General features: G+C 33.3%; 1 protein-coding gene across 1 annotated transcript in view; it reads left to right on the top strand.

Annotated features, from left to right (window-relative positions):
- Positions 1 to 24,009, top strand: part of KIF21A (kinesin family member 21A) — a 151,836-nt gene that overhangs the window by 118,947 nt on the left and 8,880 nt on the right. Inside the window, exons 25-35 of the mRNA XM_068971448.1 lie at positions 3,415 to 3,475; positions 3,844 to 3,898; positions 6,322 to 6,533; positions 8,886 to 8,993; positions 10,193 to 10,321; positions 12,448 to 12,486; positions 13,148 to 13,159; positions 17,366 to 17,502; positions 18,982 to 19,162; positions 20,932 to 21,096; positions 23,286 to 23,403. Of these exons, the coding sequence (XP_068827549.1) occupies positions 3,415 to 3,475; positions 3,844 to 3,898; positions 6,322 to 6,533; positions 8,886 to 8,993; positions 10,193 to 10,321; positions 12,448 to 12,486; positions 13,148 to 13,159; positions 17,366 to 17,502; positions 18,982 to 19,162; positions 20,932 to 21,096; positions 23,286 to 23,403 (1,217 nt within the window). The remainder of the gene's footprint in view (positions 1 to 3,414; positions 3,476 to 3,843; positions 3,899 to 6,321; positions 6,534 to 8,885; positions 8,994 to 10,192; positions 10,322 to 12,447; positions 12,487 to 13,147; positions 13,160 to 17,365; positions 17,503 to 18,981; positions 19,163 to 20,931; positions 21,097 to 23,285; positions 23,404 to 24,009) is intronic.

Here is a 24,009-nt window from a genome sequence, read left to right on the forward strand (position 1 = left end):
GGTTAAAACAGAGAAGAGGAACCCATTCAACTGATAACAACCTGTTACTCATGGCATAAATTTTCCCTAAGGCCATAATCTAGACCCAGAAGTGCTTGCAAGAAAAGCATGGACGGAGAAAAACATGGAAGTAAATACAGACAAACTAGATGGTCATATGTACCTTGCTTTAAAAAAAATTGTTTAATTTCAATTTATCTTGAGCTTTGGGCTGAGTGCTGGGATTCAAAGATAACTAAGATACAGAATCTTGCTCTCATGGACTATACCTTACTGAGAGTGACAGGGAAGAGACGAGATATGTACAGGGAGTTATGGGATCACAGAATGGGGCTACCTAAAAAACATGGAGGAGTTGATGAAGGCTTTCTGGAACCGGTAAAATTTGAGTTGAAACGTAAAGGAAGAAAAAGATTTAGCTAGGCAAGAGACAAGGTAGAAAGGGGCTAGGCAGAAGAGACACTCTTGGCAGGGAGTAAGGTAAAGCATGGACATTTAGCCACAGCATTATATGTATGAAGACTTCAAGCAGGTTGGTGCCCTAGAGCAACAAGTATGTGGCTTGGGATGATGAACATAAGGTTAGAGGCCAGTACTCCATGCTAATAGGTGTATCTTGTTGTAGCCATTGAAGAACATCTTTATTTTCCCCCTTCTTATTCCTCTACCTGTGTTTATGTTGTTCTTCCTAGGATCTTTCCCTATCTTTAGGGATTTGCTAGAAGATTCAAGGGGCTCAGCATACAATGATATTCATGGCAAAGATTAATGAGAGCAATGTAGGAAAGATACACAACAGTATTATAAAAGAAAAGATGCTGATGGAGTAAGGAAGAATCCATATCCAGGCTTTCTTATGCTCTTCCTTCCAGGAAGCATCACACAGAGTATACATTTCTCTCTGGAATGAAAGTGCAGCAACATGAATGCATTGTTCACATCTAGGGAATTCCATTAGACACTCAGCACCTGAGGTTTTTACTGGGTACTAGTCACATACATTCGTTTTATATAGTAGTACCAGAATTCCAGATTCTGGAAGGAAAGCAGGAATTCTCAGCATAAGCCATATTGTTTGCACAAATATCCTAGGTGTTATGAACTATATTAGTTAACTGGTGACTAGAGAAATTCTGAGAGCCAAGTTTCCAGATAACAAAGTCCAACTTTGCAAGAACGCCTTTCTAAGGATAGTAGTCTTGGGCTGCTATTGTTACCCAGTCCAGACTCCCTCTGATTGCTGCACAACAGACCAATTAACTAAGAGATGAGATGTTGAGGCAAGGAATACGACTTTACTCAGAAATTTGGCTGACTGAGAAGATGGCAGACTAACGTCTCAAAATAATCGTCCTATATCAGGATCTGGATGCCAGGTTCTTTTGTAGAACAGAAATGGGGAGAGGTGAGAAAATAAAGTAAAAAGACCATTAACCTTACAAACATCACCTGGAATGGCCAGTCTTGGGGAGGGGATATGTTAATTTCTTGCTTTCTATAGGCATCCACAGGTGGACAGGATCCTGAATAAAGGCATTTTGGTTTAACATTCAAGCAGAGGGGCAGGATTCCCTGAGGCAGGCCATTATGTATGGACAGTATACTTTTAGTGAACAAAATCAACAGTAAGCAAAGGTTAAGGTAAAATAAACAGATCTAATGTGGAGTCATAATTGACTTTTCCCTGAAATACTATGTCAACTCTTCTCCATAATAACTGTTTGGTTAGCTTCTAGTGACATGAGATTATGCAACTATGTACTGATATGGATGCCTTTAAGACATTTTGGAGTTTTAAATCTCACTGCTTTTAGCTTTAATGCTTAACGATGAGAAAAGAAGCTGGCACTGGGCTGGAATTATGTTCTTAAGAGTTGAAAGTAGAGCAGTGAGATGATGGCATATCCTGCTGCCCAAATGGATATAGTGCCACAGACAAAGCTCAGTCTTGAAGAGGTGTGTGATTTGGTGAATGTCTCGGTGAAGGGCTCTATCTTCTGGCTAGGTTAGTTATGCCAAACTGTAATCATCTCTAAATAAAGCATACGTGCATATGCAGGAGCTAAGCAGTTTTTACTAAGCACTTATATGATGTTTGATATTCTAGCTGGTTTCATCATTCCCTACTAGTTAAATTACTAGTTAATCTTAGCCTGCTTTTATGTATGGGAAAATAAAGACTAGGTTTGTCATTTCTTTCTATTTCTGTGTTATTAACTAATTCAGTTACATTAGCACTCAATATCCTGTCTGTGAAGCACATCCTCCAGCCTCTAAGTATGGGCTTTGAGATACACATTGCCCTAAAGACCACCATTTTCCTCATTTCAAAAAAGTAAACTCCTTTTTTGTGGATCCTATTAGATGGGCTCCATTTTAGATAATGCTATCATTTATTACGGAATCTCTATCCAGTTGTTTGCTAAACAGTGAGGAAGAATGGGAGCATCTGAGAAAGGAATTAAGAATATGACTTATGAGCATAATACACCTGTATGATATAAAAGTAAAAGTTAAAGGAGATTAATCCTACATATTTTAATTAATATATATTGTTGAAAATATTGCCTTTAGTTTTGTGAAGTGGCTTTATAATAAATTGTATAAGTTTTGAAAATTTGCACCTGTTTTAGGGGCTCACTGATATTTTAAATTATTTACTTTAAGTGAATGTTTTATTTACTGACTTCCTACTAGTTTTATATGTTTGCCCTTTTCTCTCTTTTCATCAGTGTGCTACTGTTCTGAAATAGCAGTGGTTTGTTTGTATTTATTTATAAAACTATTGCATGGAAACCTGTAGTTTTAGTCTTTTATGTACATGTGAATGAGCTGCATGCTGATGTGTAACTTCTGAATACCTTCACACACACATACTCTTGTTCTACTTGAAAACAAAAATAAAAATAGAAGACAATCTATAAGTACATTGGAATACTGATAAAATACAACATATATGTTTACACTTATGTATTTTTTGATGTTGCCTCAGTAGATTAAAGGGAGCTTGTGCAGTATTTACTTTAACCTTTCATGTTTTACTCAATGTTTTTTCATACGTGGAATAAATGGATGGTGTGGGATAAATACATACTCTGAAAATATATTTAAATAATTACACATAGTCAAATAAATACATGATCTCATTTCCATCCTGTGAACACTGTTCTTCCTTATTTTATCATTCAACTCACGGTTTTCCTATCTTAAACACAGTTTTCTCATCCTAGGACATATAATAAAAAGAGTTTCTTAGATTTCTTTTTTTTTTTGCATTTCTATTTTGACTCAGTTACTGAAACCAAAGTGCCCATGTTGAGAGACCTCAGGCTGATGTTTATTATAGCATAGGCATTACAGTCATTCAAAGTGTGACATGGATAATACTTACATTTTGGACTTTTTTTTTTTTAGAAAATGTAGAGGACAGCACTGATGAGGATGTACCTTTAAACAGTCCAGGATCAGAAGGAAGGTAAGAGAACCTTTAGAAACTTAATGAGTTAACTTGTTTCTGTAATATTTTTAATAATTTTATCTTGTTGAATCAATTAACATAAAACAAATAATTTTATATTTTATGGCTAAGTGAAGAACAGTAGAAATAGTAATATGGAAGCCAAACTAAGTAATGCTTAACCATCAAAAATTTTAAAATAAAATACTGAGATATTTAAGGAAGGAAAATGAACTATTTTGATTAGTTTATTTTTATTTTAAATTTGTCTTTCTGTGTTTTCCATAAGCTTATAAATTTTTTCCATACTTAAACTCATTAGAAGTCATATAGTTTCCTATATTGTTTCCTTTTATACATATGATTAATTATTTATTTGCACACAGCTCACTGTCTTCAGACCTTATGAAGCTTTGTGGTGAAGTGAAACCAAAAAGCAAGGTAAGAATAGAAAATACCAGGTAAACAATTTTTCTGATGTTCTTTATTATCACTATTAAATGCATAGGCCTTGGGCATAGGCAAAGATTTCATATGATAGAAATTTAGTTCTTTATCATATTCTCCCTTGTAAAAAATTTATATTGACAAATTTCTCCTCTGAGGAACTTTTTATTTACTATATTCTTGTACTTTTTCTGTTAGGTAAGATATGATTATGGAGAACAATGCTTAAAATAATTTAGAATGACAGGAGATTTTTGAAATTTTAACATTCTAATATGTTGCTAAGTTTCTTATTTATTTTAACATATCTTGAGATGGTTTGAATAAGCCAACTCTTAATCATCATATTGTATTAAAAATTGAGACTATAATGCATATTTGTAAAGCTTAAAAAAATAAAGTGTACATGCTGTTACAGGTGTGAGAAACAACATGGTATATTTCAGATTGCATGTTGATAGCATTTGTTACTAGATGAGTTAACTATCCATTTTAAGATGTTTGAAAACAAAGAATTCTTACAGTGCTTAGTAAATATTTGTTGGATGAATGGATGAAATCAAGACCTGAAAGAATAGTACTGTACTAATGCACAGGATGGATATAAGGCCGGCAGTGGTTAGCCAGGTAATACAGATAAATAATTTGGCTAGATATAAGACAATTAACAGGAATCATTATGATTACCTGAGGTGGACATGGCCCATCTAAAGCAAATAGGCATCACTAATGGGCCTAAGACTACCAGATCCTTAACTCTTTAAAGAGTAGCTTTAAATATAGATTTTAATGGAGAATTTCCTTCTCTTTAAAATACTGAGCTAGCCAACTGAAAAACATCTCCAGGCTTTATATATGGTCCTTGAACTACCAGTTTGGTGACATGTGGTTTGAATTTGATTATTCTAAGTGACCAGAAATTACCCAATCTCAAAGAAAACATTCTAATATAGTTTGGATTGAGTCTTAACGTGAAGGAGAGAATCTCTTAAGGTAACTTGGTCTTTCAGGCCCTGTGAAATCCAGAAGTGGTAACCTGAAGGTCATCTCCTTAAAAAAAACACTGTGATTAGGAATTCCCACAAAAATGATTCAGTTGGCAATAGGGAAAACTGATACAGTGAAAAGCTGGCCTGCAAGGCTTCCTTTTTCCAAAAATTTTCTGGTAATATCTATCACTCCTTTGGTACTGCATGGATGCCTAGTGTTAGTCGCTCAGTCATGTCTGACTCTTTGTGATCCCATGGACTGTAGGCTTCCAGGCTTCTCTGTCCATGGAATTCTCCAGGCAAGAACACTGGAGTGAGTAGCCATTTCCTTCTCCAGAGGATCTTCCTGACCCAGGGATCAAACCCCGGTCTCCTGCATTGCAGGCAGATTCTTTACTGTCTGAGCCACTAGGGAAGCCCATAGATGCCTAAAAGGATCTAATATTGTTTATTTTTTACTCATTAAATAAATGAAATTGATTATATATCTTAAATAGACTTGTACCAGCACTACATTAAATGCAAGCCATATAAAGTTGAATAAAACAGGGTGTCTACCATTTAGAGGTTTATAATCTGGTAAACACTTTGATTATCTTTTAATATATTAGTGATAATAGCCAGCTCTAAGTATTAACAACAAGGTAGTCTCTTTGTTTTTGTAGGAGTATGGAAGGGAATGCTTAAATAAATAAAATAACCTTCACCTGCCTTACCATGCTGCCAAAAACTGATATGGACTGGTGTTGGATATCCATCAGGGAGATTAAACAGCCAGTTAGGGCATCAGGGGAGCAGGGTCATAAAAATAGAGAAACAGATGTAAAAATTGATATGTAAAATTTAAATTTATATTAAATAAATTTATATATTATATAATATATTAAAATGTATATTAAATAAGTCATCTAAGCCTGGGAAAGAACAGAATTTAGTTGAATGTGACTGCAACTATCTTTTGGTTTAATTTCTTTATTCCTTCTTTTTTTTTTTTTTCCTAAAATGATATAACGAGAAAGCTGCCCATTAGTATCAGGATAACATAATAATATTGAGGCAGACTGTGTGGTTTTGAATCTGACTTTGCCATTTACTAGCTGTTTGACTTTGAACTGAGCTATCCTGTACTTTAATTCTCTCATGTTGTGAATTGGGATAATAATAGTATATACTAATATAGTAAATTATTTAGAATTTCTGGCATACAATAAGTATAATACAAACATTAGCTATTATTATGACCTCTAAAGTTCTCAGCTGGCTGTATCTCTGGCTTGTCACTATCTTACATATTGTGTTCGACACACTTGCTAAGAAAGACACGCTGAATGTTTTACCTATTTCAAACTAATATTAAATCTCTATTGCCTAATCATCTTCTCTGCAGAAGTTTGCATATGATTGCTTTTCCTTCCCTTCTCTGACTAGGCCCGAAGGAGAACCACCACTCAAATGGAATTGCTGTATGCAGATAGCAGTGAACTAGCTTCAGACACTAGTACAGGAGATGCCTCCTTACCTGGCCCTCTTACACCTGTTGCAGAAGGGCAAGAGATTGGAATGAATACAGAGACAAGTACTTCTGCTAGGGAAAAAGAGCTCCCTCCCCCATCTGGCTTCCCTTCTAAGATAGGCAGCATGTAAGTCTGGCCCAGCTACACTAACTTCCTTTCTTTTGCCTTTTCTTTTAAAAAAAAAAAATATATACATATATATTATGCATGTTACTAATTTTTTATTTCTATTTTTAAAAATTTATGTAAATAAGATCTCTAGTTTTCCAAGTAATTTCTGTTAGGTGTTGTATCCCCTAATTTTTGCACATTCAAAATAATTTAAATGAGATGTTCTTTGTATTTAACTTTTAGAGTCTTTCTTAAAGATTATAATTTTTATAAAGGCTGAGTTATAAATTACAGGCAAAATTTATTTAGAAACACCTAAATTAAAGTTATAACTATAAAAGCACTATATAAACAGAAGCTTTAAAAGACTTTTAAATTTGCTCTTAATTATGTTAAACCCTAGTTCTAAGAGCCTGATCAGGATAATAAACCTTGGCTGAAACTGTTGAAGAAAAGTACAAATACCAGTTAAAAACAATACATTTTGCAGCTTCCCAATTCTTTGCCTTGAAGTACATTGTATGTCTGGGATGAGTGTACACACAAAGTGTAAATACTGTGTTATTAAAGATGTGAAGGAGGGACTGTTTCCTCTCCTCTATGATAATTTAACAAAAAACATTCCTTTCAAAATAAATCTTATTTAGAAATTTTTCATTATTATCTTGAGAACAAAGATTTCCCTACATAGGCCAGCATGTGTTTGTGTATATGTCTTTTCTTAGTTATATTAAAATTATATCAATCGTTCACTTGGTAAAGATTTTTAATGCCTTATTTCAAACTAATTCTCAAATATGATCTTGCAAATGATATATTGGATGAGCGCATCACTGCATTGAGAAATATTGCCAAAAAGTGGTATACACTATATGACTCTGTAAATATAAAATATAACAAACTTCCCACCCCAACCTGAATATCTGTTTCCCATAACTTTCTTCATCCGATATTTTCATTGTCTTCCATTCAATAAGCCCACCTGCTACCTTTAGTTCCAGAATTAATGATGACAGAGCTATCCTGCATGTGCTTGAGGTGACTTATGTAATTAATAATTGGATTTGCTACTAGAGATTGCTAACCAGTATAGCTTATGGCTTCAGTGCTTTTTTGATAACAGTAGAAAAAATGCTTTTGGTGAAGGTAGTGATATAGAGCTGAGAACAGATTTTAGAGACTCCTATGTGTTCAGCATTTAGTCTATCAGATGAATAGAGACTTTTGGAACTTCAAGACTAAATCTATGACCTGGATTCCAGAATGCAGGTAATACCTCCTTGTTGCCTTCCCCCCGCCCCCACCCCCTCACCCCCGTTTTAAAAATGTATCATTCATGACAGGTTGTAGAAAATATCTTTTAGACACTGTCTCTTCACATGATTTATTATCAAGTTTTCATAAATTAAGATGCTTGTATAGTTCTGTACAAATTTAACAGCTGGTCATTTGCTTGGTACAGTGACTCTTATAACTCATTAGTACATGACTTCCATTGCATGAAGTAAAACTATTTACTCAAGTAGGCCTTATGATTCAAATAATGCAGAACTTCTAAAATAAGTTTTCCTCTAATTAAAACAGTCAGGCACATAAAGCTTAATTATATTTAGTTTTCACTCTCAAATAGGAATCATTGTAAGCCCATTCTAGGGATCCCACTTGCTAATTCCTTAGTGTTTTTTTTTTTTCTTTTCTTACTAATATAACTAGTCAAAGATAGCAAAAGTTCATTTTTTCAATTAAAATTCATTACCACTATGCACAGAAATCATAGTCTTAAATTATTAAGTACATAGCCACTACTCAACATTTAAAGTGTATAATAAAACAATGGTATTTTTAGCACTAAAATTTATATAGCTAATGCTTAAATACTAGTTAACTAAAATAATTGTGGGTTCTTTGTGATTACCTGTAGTATTCTTTTGTGAGTGTGTAAATATTAATTCATTAAATCTCATTGTTTCTCATACTCTGATATTCTAATATTGTTCTTGCAAAACTGTAAAGACAATTTTCCCTCAACTGAAGCAATTCTAACTAAACTTATACACTTATGTTTTTAAACACTTGTATTTAAAGTGAAAAATATTATTTTAGCTATTTGGCAATATAGCATTGATGTTTACATTCAAAGATAATGGTCATGTATATTTGACAAGATTATCAATTTAAAAATTAAAATATACAATTGTCAAGATCCCATTAATTAAAAATAATTTGTGATATTTTCCTATCCTAGTGCTGTTTCATTTGCAAATAATCTTTCTCAAATTCCAGGTGTTAATCTATTAAAAATTGAATATCTGCCATAATTATGTGTATGTATTTAAAATTAGACAGTTGAAGAATCTTCTCTCTTAGTTCCAGGCAGTCATCCATGTCAGAAAAAAAGCTACCAGAGCCTTCCCCTATAACAAGGAGAAAGGCATATGAGAAAGCAGAAAAATCAAAGGCAAAGGAACAAAAACAGTAAGCTATTCATGCTCTTTATCTACTAGATTATGTGAAATGTCTGATGCCCTTAGATGCTAAGGGACAATGGTGAAATTATTTTCCATATTCAGGCTTACTCTGGGATTGTGACTTGGTCTTATAGAAAAGTTTGAAATTAATTTTGACTGTTATTTGATAAAACTGACATTGATTTCACCTCTTTAAAGTGATTAACAAAAATCTAGTATTAGAAGATATGTGCCATTGTGCCATTTTATTTCTGTTCTTTTATGTTTAAATTGATAACTATCCTCAATTTTTTTTTGTTAAACTATTTTAATAGCTATTTGTATGTTTTGTAAGGGTTAGCTTACTTAACAGTACAGAATATAATCTGATGATCCACTTACCTGGACATTTGTAAATCACAATAACACAACAGACAGAAAGTTTTAAATGGGTTAGAACCACTGTCACCTTTCTACTCTATGGCATAGTGAGAGCTCCCTTAGGCCACCTCAGGAGCTACATATGGCAGGTAGATCCCTGACATGGTCTTGAGTAGGAATATCAATGCTAATCTAGATTTAAGTACTGGTAAAGCAAATTTCTTTAGCATAAAAATAATTATAAAAAGAAGCTTTCATATATTTTCTGTACCTGCAAAGATGATCTTATACCTTCCTCCTCCCTTGTACCAACATGCACACTCTCTACTTTGACCACTGGTTTAGCTGACTTGAATATCATGGAAATTACTCTTCTAATTAACCTTCTTCCTGTATTTAGAGATGAAATTTACCTGTTTCTACTGAATTGAATGTTGTAATTATAAGCAGGAGGTAGGGGATAGGACAAATATGTAATTTAAAAATAAATGAATATATCAGCTGAATAGACAAATTCTTCTTAAACTCTCAGGGTCTATTTCCCCAACTGTAAAGTGAACAACTTGGTCTCAACTCTCAAATAGTATAATTTTAAATTTGGTTTGCTTTATTTATACTGACTTCAGATTTTAGCAGACATTTTATTTAGTGCCATCATGTGGCCAATGTGACAAAATTCAGTGGAAAAAAATTTCAATGAAATTGTTTGGAGAAGGAAGAGAGGATGAAAGGAAGGAATTCTATAATGAAAAGCTTTTTAAAAAAATAAAAGCATGTTTCTTATAACATTTCTAACAAATAAAAGCCAATTAAAGCCACCTATGTAATGTTCTTTTTTTCTTGTAGCTCAGATTCTGGAACCTCAGAGGCTAGTCTTTCACCTCCTCCTTCCCCACCAAGCCGGCCCCGTAATGAGCTGAATGTTTTTAATCGTCTTACTGTTTCTCAGGGAAACACATCAGTTCAGCAGGATAAGTAAGTCATTAAGTAAAAGAGCCCCAATTATTTGTTATAATATTCTGAACCTTTCAATACAGTCTGCAAAAAACATTTAGCCTCTCTCTGTGTGGGAGATGGAGTCTGACTTGTAAACTCTTCCCATATTTCATGTATTTTTCCAATGGAAAATGAACCATACAGACAAAATTAGAGAAATTTATTTTCCTGCTGAACATTATTCCCTGCTACTGATTTGCATTGCTGTACTTCCACATTTGTCTTGCTTTTTTTTTTTAACAAGTAAATTAGAATTGAAAATCTTTGAGATCACTTGAAGTTTAAATTTCTTGGGATTCTTCAGCTTTATTGAGCCCATAAAAGCCTCTAATCCAGATAGCCTGCACTGAAAAGAGGCAAATTATTTAACTTTTGGTGCATGTATCATCTTCTAAAACCATTGTCATATGTGTATGGGTAAAAGAGTACTTTGATGGGTGGACAACATAGAACTCTGGGTTGTTGGGGAAGAGAAGTTGGAGAGGGATAGAAAATATAATTTTCATTAAATTTGAAGTGAAAAAATATTCCCACATTGAGCCAGAATCTCTTTTGCAAGAATTTCCTACTAACAGTGTTGCTGTAAGGTATTTATTAACTGACTTCTCTGCTTTGAGTTTGAATGATAACATTGTGGATAATATACATACTAGATATTCAGTATCCCACACCAGTTCTTTGTCTTTTATGATATAATCTCCCTGTATATATAAGTTTCTGAAATTTATAAGGTATTGTTTAAGATCCATCTGGCGTGTTTAGGTCATGCTAAATGGCTCTATGTATGTAAGCACATCATCATTTTGAAAGATTGTTTAATCTACTTAATTTATGGATACATTTTTATTAGATTTTAATATAGTTTTAGCAGTAGATACAGACATGTCCTTTAAAATGATCTAGATAGGTTTTTAAAAAAAATATTTAAAAGAGAACATTGTTATTGTTAAATCCTATCTCTTATTTAATTGAGAAAGAGTAGAACATTAAGAATGTCTTTAAGGAAGTCCATTTTCACAAGCAATATGAAGAATTACTCTCCCTTGCATTCAAAGTCATAAAATTTTTGTGTCAGTCTTTTGATAATCTTGACAATCTAATCATAGTTCTGTATTTTCTGAAATTGTTTATGAGCTACCAATCATTTGACTCTGTTGTCATCTCTATAAAGCAAAATTTAGAATAACTGACTATGCTTTCAAAAATCTCACCTAACTTTTGAATCACTTTCTTTGGGCTCCTTTTTGAGACTAGCATATTTTACCGGATAGAATTAGGTCCTACACATTGTTTCTGATTACATAATATGCAGTATTATGTAATCACTTTATCACTATTCTTCCCAAGTATTAGAATGACCAAAAAGTTTGTTTGGGAATTTTTCATAAGACGTTATGGGAAAGCCCAAATCAACTTGGTGGTCAACCCAAGATATTATATAATAATACAAGCTAAATAGATTTTCATAGTAACTAGACTTATTGTCAGTCCTGGAGGTTTCAGGTTAAGGCTGACAAGAGTAGCTCATCTATTTTTAAATTCCAGTAAAACCTCCTAACTATTACTAAGGGACTGCCTAGTCAGAAGAACTCCATGTTTTTGAGATGAATTAAAATCCAAGGTTATTAAATTTTGAATGATTTGCTTTCCATGTATACATATGATGTATTTGTGCAACTTCCGCATGAAGAGTCTAAATATAAAGTAATTATCAAGAGGAATAAAATTCATTAATGAATATTGAGACAGAAAAGGTTTCTAGTGCTAGTCAAATTAGAGTCTTGAGGTGATGTATTTCACTAGCTTGATGCTGTTTCTTTTCAGGGCCTGTATTTTAGAAAGTGAGAGTAGATTAGGTTCTGTGGATCAGTAATAGAAAGTCCCCACCAAAAAAAATTTTGGAAGAAAACATAAGCACAAAATTTTAACTAATTTGGCTATCAATGAATTTGCTGACATTCTGCACAGATAGAAAAGGAATGCACTATAAAGGAAACGTTTGCTGCATTTCTGTTATTCATAGTACTGAATCCGTTCAGTCTCAGTGTCTTTACCTGTTGACATCTGTTTTCTTTTTCCTCATAATTCTAACTCTTTCACTGTAGGTCTGATGAAAGTGATTCCTCTATGTCGGAGGTACACAGGTACTTTCTATCTTTCCTACGTTCTGGCATTTCATTGATGTTCTAAAATGCCCTCCAAGAAACTTTAAACAAGTCTCATTTTTGTTGCACTCATAACTTGTAAGCCATAAAAATGCACTAATATTTTTAAACATTAATTTTAATATACTTTTATGAAGTCATAGCTTTCAAGGTAATGGCAAACTTTTTAAATATAATAGTATAAAACCTTGTGCCATTTGTATTCTGTCTATAATCTAAAACTTTTATTTAAAAGAAATGAAGTTTTATGAAAATTAATGTCAAGGTTTGCTCTTCATCAGACATTTTTTCCACCTCAAAGTGTAGGAAGTGAATAAGGTATTTTTTCATGTTGATTTATTGATTTTAAAAAAAATTTTATGGCAAGCTCTGTGATTTTAAAACAAAAGATATGCTAGGGGAAAAAAGCATAGTGTGGTACATAAAATATAGAAAGTAAAGAATTTTTAAAACATAGTATTTTAAGCATTTTAGATGCTGTTTTTAAAATAATGTTGCCTTTTTTCATGTTATGGATTTTTTGGACCCTTAACTTCTCTTTTTTTCCTTTCATTTCCTGTCCTTACTAATCAATTTGTCTCCTTCTTTCTCTTTGCACTACTTTCCCATGTTTCATGACCATTTTCCTGATCATCAGTAGATCCTCCAGAAGGTAGGCAGGGGAAGGGAGAGGAAATCAATATCATTCACAGTATTACAAGACTTTACTGGTTTTTCATGGACCAAAAAGCATTTTTTTCCCTTTCACATCAGATCTGTTGTATAAGTTTGCAATATTAAAGTTGAGTTATATATTTCATAATGTAAATAGATTTTTAATAAACAAATACCTTTGACCTATGTTTCCAATTACTTTTTTTTTCTATTAATATTATCTTTTGTATCAGGTAAAGGCTATAAAAATTAACCCCAATATTCTGAATATTTGAGAGTATTTTTCAGTATCTAATGAATATAATATTATATTTAATGTTAAAATTATTTTCTTCAGAAGTCTGAATAAATAAAATACATAAGAATGAAAAAGAGACATCCTGGTCTCTAAGGCATGCCATACATATGTTATTGAAAGCAGATACTTACCTTTGTAATTTTACAACCTTTCATATGGCAGAATTGTGTTGAATGTTAAGTCATCAAGGGAACCTTAGTAGATTCTTAGGATAAAGATAGTAATTTTAAGGAAGGAAATCTTTGGAGACACAGTGTTAAATAACCAAGGGTACTGTTTTAACTTTTTTCTTAGGATGATTTCTGTCATTTAGTCTGCATTTGCACAGATCAAAGCAGCTCTAAGCTTGTTAAAATGAATTCTTTTATTTATAATCAGCTTGTTAAAATATACACACATATATATGTAGTGTTTTGGAAGTAAGTATTATAGCAATAGACTATGCATTAGATCATAACTTTTAAACATCTGAAGCAACAGTTAAAATTTGATGGCTTCAGTTCATAACTATAAACTCCACATAATAGGATTTCAAAATCCAATTTTAGACTTTTGAGGAGGTTTTGCTACCATTTCTATTTCAATCTGTTAAATTTTTAGATAACCCACAAATTACTGAGCATTAATTTCAAGGATCTCAAATTAATGTGTATATACAAATAATACTTTGGATTTTGTAGTTATTCATCCATGTGATGGATGATCTGTGTGATCCATCCATGTTCCTGGTCTTATTTCTGCTGAGAAACTCACTTTACTTTTTGAAATCATTATAACCTAAATCCTAAAAATAAATATTTCTTAATCCTGAGCCTAATTTATTACCTCTTTAAATAGTTTGTTCATTGGTCTGTCATCAGCCCTCTTGAGCTATACTATCATTAATCCAGTACATCTTTTCTGCATGCATATGACAGCTCTTTAAATATTTAGTACTTTTGTATGGTCTCTCCAATGAAAGTTCTTTTATCAGCTCAATAGATTTAATCTGTTTCTAATGTGGTATAGTCTGCAGATCCTTCTTTTTGTTTCTACTGTTTTGGAAAATTTCCAGGTTTTCAAAGCTCTTTTTAAAATGTGGCCTCTAAAATTCCACTTCATTCTAGATGTAGCCTTGGCAGATTATAGTAGTTCTATTGATTTCTTTCTCCTGAAATATTTACTTACATTTCAGAAGTTACTGAAAATAGTGTTAGAGGAATCATACATTGTTGATCCGTTAATCTTGTATTCAATAAACAAATTTCTTTAGCTTTTAAAATCTAATTAAGCCCCTTTCCTACTTGGAGCATTCTGTTCTATCTTCAACTTAAATTTTATCCAGTGAATATTTTAGTGCTAAGTACATACTTAAACAGATTTTGGGAATAATTTTCTAGACAATATAGCTCGTTAATATGTCAGTTTAGAAAGCATGCCATATCTGTCTTCAGTTCAGTGGAAAGACTGACTAGATATTGAAGACCTTTTTCCAGATTGAGAGGAACATTGATTCTAGGGGTAACTTTACTGCCACTGATGGAACTACTTTACTACAACAATTTCAAACTCACCCACCATGAATGTAGGGATATCACTTGAAAAGCTTTTTCTATGGACTTTATTGGAGTCGATATACATTATGAATATGACATTACCCTAGTCTGCTGCCTATTAATTTTACAAAAAAAAAAAAACTCATGAGATGCTATCGCTTACTCATGAGCAGTTAGGTGTTTGTAATTTTTGTAATTATTTATTTAATAGTCAGTTCAGTTCAGTTCAGTTCAGTCGCTCAGTCGTGTCCGACTCTTTGCGATCCCATGAATTGCAGCACGCCAGGCCTCTCTGTCCATCACCAATTCCCAGAGTTCACTCAGATTCACGTCCATCGAGTCTGTGATGCCATCCAGCCATCTCATCCTCTGTCGTCCCCTTCTCCTCCTGCCCACAATCCCTCCCAGCATCAGAGTCTTTTCCAATGAGTCAACTCTTTGCATGAGGTGGCCAAAGTACTGGAGTTTCAGCTTTAGCATCATTCCTTCCAAAGCAATCCCAGGGCTGATCTCCTTCAGAATGGACTGGTTGGATCTCCTTGCAGTCCAAGGGACTCTCAAGAGTCTTCTCCAACACCACAGTTCAAAAGCATCAATTCTTCAGTGCTCAGCCTTCTTCACAGTCCAACTCTCACATCCATACACGACCACAGGAAAAACCATAGCCTTGACTAGATGGACCTTAGTCAGCAAAGTAATGTCTCTGCTTTTGAATATGCTATCTAGGTTGGTCATAAGTTTTCTTCCAAGGAGTAAGCATCTTTTAATTTCATGGCTACAGTCACCATCTGCAGTGATTTTGGAGCCCCCCAAAATAAAGCCTGACACTGTTTCCCCATCTATTTCCCATGAAGTGATGGTTCCCTCTATGAAACTCAACAAGTTTTACCCATCTGTAGTTTCTGAAATCCACTTTTTTTTTTCTCCTTTCTGGAATATTGGATCTACATATTTTCTCCCTTTTACCGATTCTGTTAGCATACCAACAATGATTTTTGCCTCCACAATGGTATATACTTTCAAAATCTTGTGATATAATAATTTAAAAATAGAAATACTTGAACTCATTGAATGTCCATTGTCAGTTCTAACTTATGTTGGGCTCACATTTCTTCTGAATTATTTCTGTCCCTGGCATCTTAAAAGTTGTTCTCATTCATCAAGAATGTGGATACAGACAGCTTTATCTCTGAATCTGTTCTAATATTAGGCCATCTGTCTTACATAATGGACACACGTGCATGTGTGCTAAGTCACTTCAGTCATGTCTGACTCTTTGTGACCTTATGGACTGTAGCTTTCCAGGCTCCTCTGTCCGTGGGATTATCCAGGCAAGAATACTGGAGTGGGTTGTCATGCCCTCCTCCAGAGGATCTTCCTGACCCAAGCATTGAACTCGCATCTCTCATATATCCTGCATTGGCAGGTTCTTTACTGCTGATGCCTCCTGCCCATAAAATGGACATATTTCAGCATAACTTGTCTTCCTGCTCTGAGCAAAGATACGTCTAACTTATATATATATACATTTATTTTTTCTTAATTCACTCTCATTTTTAGTCTTTCCAATACAATTATTTCAATTCAGATTCTGTCTTAAACTCCTTTAGGATAGGGACAGTGTTTGGATAAACTTTACATTTCCACAGTTCATAGTCCAGTGGCATAAAGCAGAAATTCAAAAAATATTAAACTTAGGAGAAAGCTCCAAAGAGCATCACTATTCTTTTAATATCTTATGCTTTTTAAAAAAATCTTCTTTGAGATTGTTAGAATTTTAAAAGCTTTTTTTTATTTTTGAGCCATTCTCCCTTCAGATTTCAATTTATGCAATCATTTTTGTATTTCTTCAAATTTGTTTGAAATCTGCTTTCTGAAATTTATTACTAAATTTTTTAGTATTTTAGGTAGTATGTATTATACCATCCTTAAAATGTCTTTTTTTGACATAGAATTCCAGTCTGATAGTTACATCTTCCATTTTTCCATCATTAATGCATCTTATTTTTCATAATTTACTATATTTGAATAGCTCCCAATATTACCTCATTAAACTTTGAAGGGATAAAATTGTTAGTGAGAAAATTCAAATGTATTGTTGACTTCACTCTTTGCAGAATACAGCTGCTAGAAAATTCCTAAATAGTTGATGTACTTCATCACTACTATTATAATTTCACACTTTGTCCCTTTGCTTTAAAAAAAGACAAGGAGCAATCTGGTTTTTCAGTTCAGTTTAGTTGCTCAGTCGTGTCCGACTCTGGTTTTTATATAGTACCAATTATTTAGAACAACTTCTTAAAGTCAGAGAAATAAAAAATAATTTCATGATATAGCTACTGAAAAAAATCTTATTTTTCCCCCACCTCAGGGGCATAATCAACCCGTTTCCCGCTTCAAAAGGAATCAGAACTTCTCCACTTCAGTGTATTCATATAGCTGAAGGGCATACAAAAGCTGTGCTCTGTGTGGATTCTACTGATGATCTTCTTTTCACTGGATCAAAAGGTGCTAATAGTTGTGTCATGTGATTATTTAGCAGACCTTTTTAATGATTACATTTAACAGGTTTTGAAAAATTTCAAGCTGCTTAAGACTCATAAGAATCTGAAAGATGATATTGTTCAACTGCTGAATTATATAAAATATAAAATCATTACATACTTGAGAAAAAAGTAAAATCTCTGTTGATTTTATGTGAATAGAATGGTGAAGGAATACATCTTGATTTGGTAATTGAGCACCTAATGCATGCAAAGCCCTGAGCTTAGTAACGCAGGCTGTATAAAAATCCATAAAAGGCCATTACAATGTACAGTGTGGTAAAAGAATAAAATGGGTAGCAACCACCATTTCTTGAGCACTACCAACAACGCCAATGTTGCATCCTCATTTTACAGATCAAGAAGCTGAAGATTCCAGGAATTAAATGATTTTTCCAGAAAAGCTTAGCTAATAAGTGGAAGAGCCAGAATTAGAAACCTAGGTCAGCGCATCACCAAACCTGCACTTGCAGGCAACTAGAAACTAACTATAAATGATTTAAAGAGTTATGCCTAAATATTTGGGGTTTCAGAAGAGAAAGAGATTATGCTAAACTGTGAAGGAAGGCTTTGATGAGGAGGCACTTAGGGTGAACCTTACTGGATTGTTTGGATATTGGCAAATAAAAATTAGCAACCAAGATTAGAGAGCAGTGTAAGTAGAGACATGGAGGTAGATGGTTTTGGAAACTAAATCCAGTTGGCTTGAAAAGTAGAATATATGTAGTAGTAGTGGATAATGAGGCTGGAAAGATGAGAAGGAAACATGTGCAGGAATTTGGGAAGCTAGTTAAAGCCTTTTAGCATTTAAGGATATTACAAGATAAAGGGAAGAATCTTGTCAGCACTTGTAAATAATAGCAAGCAATTCCCCAATTAAAAAAAAAAATTGCTCTGTAAAAGTATAATTTTCTAATAACTCAAATTAAATTTATTTCTCCAGGATAATTAGATACTTATGTCAGAAAGGCAAAGTCTTGAATAGAATAGTTTAATGATCATGTGTATGATTATGTTAATGAAGTCAATTAGTGATCTCTGGAAAAGAAATGTGTGTGTAGTTCTGCATGTGGAGTGTTGTGAGAAGGTAAGAGAGTATCAAAACAAAATATTTTGAAGAGGCTGATTTGGAATGGCCATTTTAAATTAAGGGGCAATTTGAAATAAGACTATCAATATGTCTATTTAAAAATTTTGTATAATTATTCTTTAATACCACTTGATACATACACCAGATATCCTAGCTTTCATCTAATCCTTATACCTACTTTGCCCTTGAACCTGCTGCAAAGTGTCAAGGATAGAGTTGGGATGCTATTGCAAGTTAATTAAATAATTACCATTTTCTTATCTCATTTTTTCTCATAGGAGAGAAATTGTTATTGCTAAGAGAATCTATTTTAGTTCTTATTGACAATATTTCCTCTTTTTTATTTGCTTTTAGATCGTACTTGTAAAGTATGGAATCTGGTGACTGGGCAGGAGATAATGTCACTGGGAGGTCATCCCAACAATGTAGTATCTGTAAAATATTGTAATTATACAAGTTTGGTCTTCACTGTGTCAACATCTTATATTAAGGTGTGGGATATCAGAGATTCAGCAAAGTGTGTTCGAACGCTGACGTAAGTAACTTAGAGACAAATACCATAAGGGGCAAATAGTTCTTGTTTATAAATATAAGAAAAGATAGGTCTATATATGCATTTTTGCTTATTTATACCTGCCCACTTGCAAAGAATATTAAAATGTTTACAATAAGAATGTATATAACATAAGGTGAAAAAATATTGAGAAAATAAAATACAATAGTTTAATATTAAACAGAAAAGGAGAAGTCATATTTAATCTGTGACTCAATACACATTTCATATTTCCTTCCTCCCCAAAACTAAGGAGTTGAATTTTCATTATTACTTAATGTAGTAAAATGATTTACATTACTTGTTTCAAATGAATGCCACTCCTTGGAAAATGGCTGAAATCACCATTATAGACCATTAGGAAGTACTTGCAAAATTCTGTTAACATCTATTAAATAATTGAATAATTGAGGGGTGTTTTTCTTAAGACACACTGGTTTGATGTTAGCCTGTGTTTCATAATTGTAGATTGGACAATTGGAAAATGAGTTTATTTTCTGCATCTGTTATTATATATGTCTTTAAAACGTACAGCAAATAATGATTCTTTTTCCCGTAAGATTAATGAACTGTTTCACATAATTAAAATTTTAATTAAAAGGTGAATTCTGTTGGTTTAAATAAGAGAAAGGAGCTTAAGGATGGTTAATTTTTACTAATTTGTAGAGTGAAGATTATTAACACTTAAATGCTATTTTATATGTTGAAACTACTAAGTATTTACTATGCTAAATACAGGTCTCTTGAGGGAAATTTTATAGGAAAAAACACTATCTTAGAAATTTACCAATCCAGTTGACTCATTAAAATCATTTGAAAATGTTGATATTAACTTGATTTTTTAGAAGTTAGCTAATAAAATGATTCAAAATTGAAAAATATATTTGCTATTTAGAATTTAGCTGAGGAAATAAATCATGTTTAAGTCTTTTCCACACAGTAAACAGTCCATATATGATTGGGTTAAAGTATACAAAAACTCTTACTCAAAGGGTCATATCTTATATATGAAAGAAATATTGGTTTGTTCCTCGGTGGACTTCTGCAAGCTGCAGGGAAATGAATTAACTTTGTGGCGCTGTATCATTTGTTGAGCCTGGCGGGCTACAGTCCGTGGGGTCACAAAGAGTTGGACACAACTGAGTGACTGAGCACATTCACACATCATTTGTTGAGTTTTGTTATCTTTGTCATCTAGTCTTTTCTGAATCATGTTTAAGTCATCTCTAATAGAGCCCAGAGCCTGGATACCCAGGTGGCTTTGTGATAAAGAGTCTGTCTTTCGGTGCAGGAGATGCAGGAGACGTGGGTTCAGTCCCTGGGTTGGGAAGATTCCCTGGAGTAGGAGATGGCAACCCACTCCAGTGTTCTTGCCTGGAAAATCCCATGGACAGAGGAACCTGGCGAGCTACTGTCCATAGGGTAGCAAAGAGTCGAACATGACTGAGCATGACACAGTGACTAATATAGCCCCAAATTCCTAGTGTTATAACTTGCAAAGTAAGAGTTTTAAGCCATGTCATCTTATTTTCTTCATTCATTTTTTTTTCATTTATCTGTCAATGAAGATAAGTGAAAGGTGGCACTTTCATTTACTAGTGCCACCTACGTGCACGTGAAGTGCTATGCTAGATGTAGTGCATACAGTGAAGAACACGGATGTTGCCTACAGTCGTTTCCTGGGAATTTAAGGAATTCTATGACTCACTCTTGTCCAGAATTGTGACTTACTTTGTTTCATCTCTGTTAAGGTCTTCAGGTCAGGTTACTCTTGGAGATGCTTGTTCTGCAAGTACTAGCCGAACAGTTGCTATTCCTTCTGGGGAAAACCAGATCAATCAAATTTCATTAAACCCAACTGGGACTTTCCTCTATGCAGCCTCTGGAAATGCTGTCAGAATGTGGGATCTTAAAAGGTAGAGTTTTAAAGAAAATGTACTTCCTGTTTATGGCAAATGCAATTTTCACACATTGATATTAGTGCTGGTGCAATCTAATTTATATAACCCCAGAGGTTGATATAAAATCCTAGATTTTTCTATTTGATTCAGCATCCCTAAATGTCTCCTCTGTCCTCATTAGCACACTCAAAATTTTTCTCTCTTTTAATCTCATTGCTGGGGAAAAAAAAGAAAATAGACTTTATTAATATTTGTCAATAAGTTGTATTGTTTACTAAGAAGAGAACAAGATTCTCATGCTAGTTACATCAGTACCTTTGAAAGAATTATTTTTTTGTAACATCACTTATATATCTTATATTTCAAAATTTTCAATTTATAAACCTTAAAAGTTTGATCATAAATCTTCACAGGATTTTTATGAATATAAAATTATATATATATATATGATGAAGTATTAAGAAGATGAAGTGAGTAGAAAGAATACCATGTATTACATCTTTGATTTGATTTTTATTTGCCATGAAGTAGGAGCTTTCATCCTTCATTTGAGTGTTTATTTTAGATTCTTTTCTAGTTCTTAAAATGTTGGCAACAAGGGAATATATATTTATTAGTTAACAAATATTTATTCAGCATCAACTGTGGCAAGCATTATACCAACACTATGGTAGGTACTGGAGATATAGATTGCACAAGACAAATTTGATGTCCACCTTCTCAGAACTCATATTGTAATGGATAATAAAGGCCACTAAATAGGCAATTACAAGATTCTGAGTAAAGTTGGTAATTCAGGTAATAATCCCATTTAGAAGGGTTTTGTCAGTGGGCTTCCCTGGTGGCTCAGATGGTAAAGCGTCTGCCTGCAATGCGGGAGACCTGAGTTTGATTCCTGGGTCGGGAAGATCCACTGGAGAAGGAAATGGCAATCCACTCCAGCACTCTTGCCTGGAAAATCGCAGAGTCGGACACGACTGAGCGACTTCACTTTCACTTCACTTTGTCAGTGGTAAATCACAGGGAAATTTATTTTAGAAATTTTGAGGGTAACTATTTATTACTTGTAATATTTTAATGGTTGGCTGAAAAAGTATAATAAGCATAATTTATAAATAAATAAATGAGAAGAGAAAGAAGAAACATAGTCATGACTACCGTTTTAGAGATAAAAAATAGGAAATTGAAAACAGTGCTTGTTTAAGAAAATTTGGAATGTGATGAGAACCAGGTTTATTCTTAAAGATATTAAACTTGACTTGTATTCAGTGTACCATGGAGGAAGATACTCAGCATCATGACATGAGGCAGAAAAGATACCAGCTTCTAAAAATTTTTACACCTTCTTGTCTGCTGAAAAGTTAGATCCTTTGAAACTTGCTTGCTTTCAGCAACATAATTAAATACAGATTCATCTCAACAAATTAACTATAAAAAAGAGTTACAAGAAATAGTAATATTCTAGAAGCCAGATATATCTCTGTGTTCCAGCGGCTTGATTTGAGGTAGGATTATGAAACAAAGGTTCATTGCCACCTCCTGACAATGGACATCACACTTTTCTACCAGTCATATATATTCCTGGCCATCTTAATACCTTTGTAATAACTGATGAAATGGACTATATTTTCTGTATACTATATGTATACTTTCTGTATACTATATGTATACTATATTATACTATATGTATATGTGTGTACATATGATGTACGTGTGCATATATATACGCATATACATATATGTGTGTGTATGATACTATATGTGTGTGTAATAAAATAATCTTACTTTCTTCAAATTGTTATTTTCTAATTAAATCAGTGACATAGTTGTTTTAGTCAAATTTAAAATTGACGCTAATAAATCAATCATATGTCTATTACATGTTGAGACATTTAACAGATTAAGGTTTATCTGGACTTAGGTTGGAGTTAAAATTAGCCCTAAGCAAGTTTTTGGACTTTTGATGCTTTTTTTTTTACTATCTGAATGACATCAGTCACTGGAATAACTTATTTAGGATTCCTAAACTTCCATCAGAGAATCAATTAGTTTGGCTATTTTTTGACTCAATTTGAGGATAGTTGCATAGAGGTGGAGTTAAATCAAAAAAGAACAGTTTTAGCAAAGACTGTTATTTTTGTTGAGACAGCCTCAGCATACTAAGAAATATTTTCAAACAAAATTATTTTTCTTTCTTTTTAAAGGTTTCAGTCCACAGGAAAGTTAACAGGACATCTAGGCCCTGTTATGTGTCTTACTGTAGATCGGATTTCTAATGGACAAGATCTAATCATCACTGGCTCCAAGGATCATTACATCAAAGTGTGTATAATAAAGCTATTGAATTATATTCTCCTATTAAATGATAAGTTTGAAGTATTCAGATGTACCTAGGATGCTTTTCTCTTAATCAGTCCTTTTTTCTCATTTCTAGACTTTACTTTTTCTTCCTGATCTTCTCCTCACTCAGTTCCTGATTTTGTTATCTTATTTAAAAATGTATTCTCACTTTTTCATAGAAGATATGTTGGGAGGGATTTTAAAGATGTTTTTTACCTCAGTCATCCAACTAATGCTTAAAGCTCATCGTCACCATCCCCCATCTTTTATACTGAGCGTATTATGGTCTTCATGTTTGTTTTATGCCAGTAGCAGATAAGATGAGGAGAGATGAAAAGTTTGATTCTGGAGATGTTAAATTTGAAATACTAATAGAGGACCTCTTCATGTAAGCCAATATGCCATTTGAAAGGCAAGTACAAAGTCCATGATAAGTTATGACTAGACACATATGTTTCAGAACCATTCAAATAGAAGCAGATGTTTAAGGACTAGTTGATATGGCCAAAGGAGAGAGGTTGATATGACTCAGCCTTGGGGAATCCTGTAAGGACCAACAGAAACAAAAAGAGAATATAGTAATAAAAA

This window comes from Capricornis sumatraensis, chromosome 4, assembly GCF_032405125.1.
Source record: "Capricornis sumatraensis isolate serow.1 chromosome 4, serow.2, whole genome shotgun sequence".
Taxonomy (NCBI): Eukaryota; Metazoa; Chordata; class Mammalia; order Artiodactyla; family Bovidae; genus Capricornis; species Capricornis sumatraensis.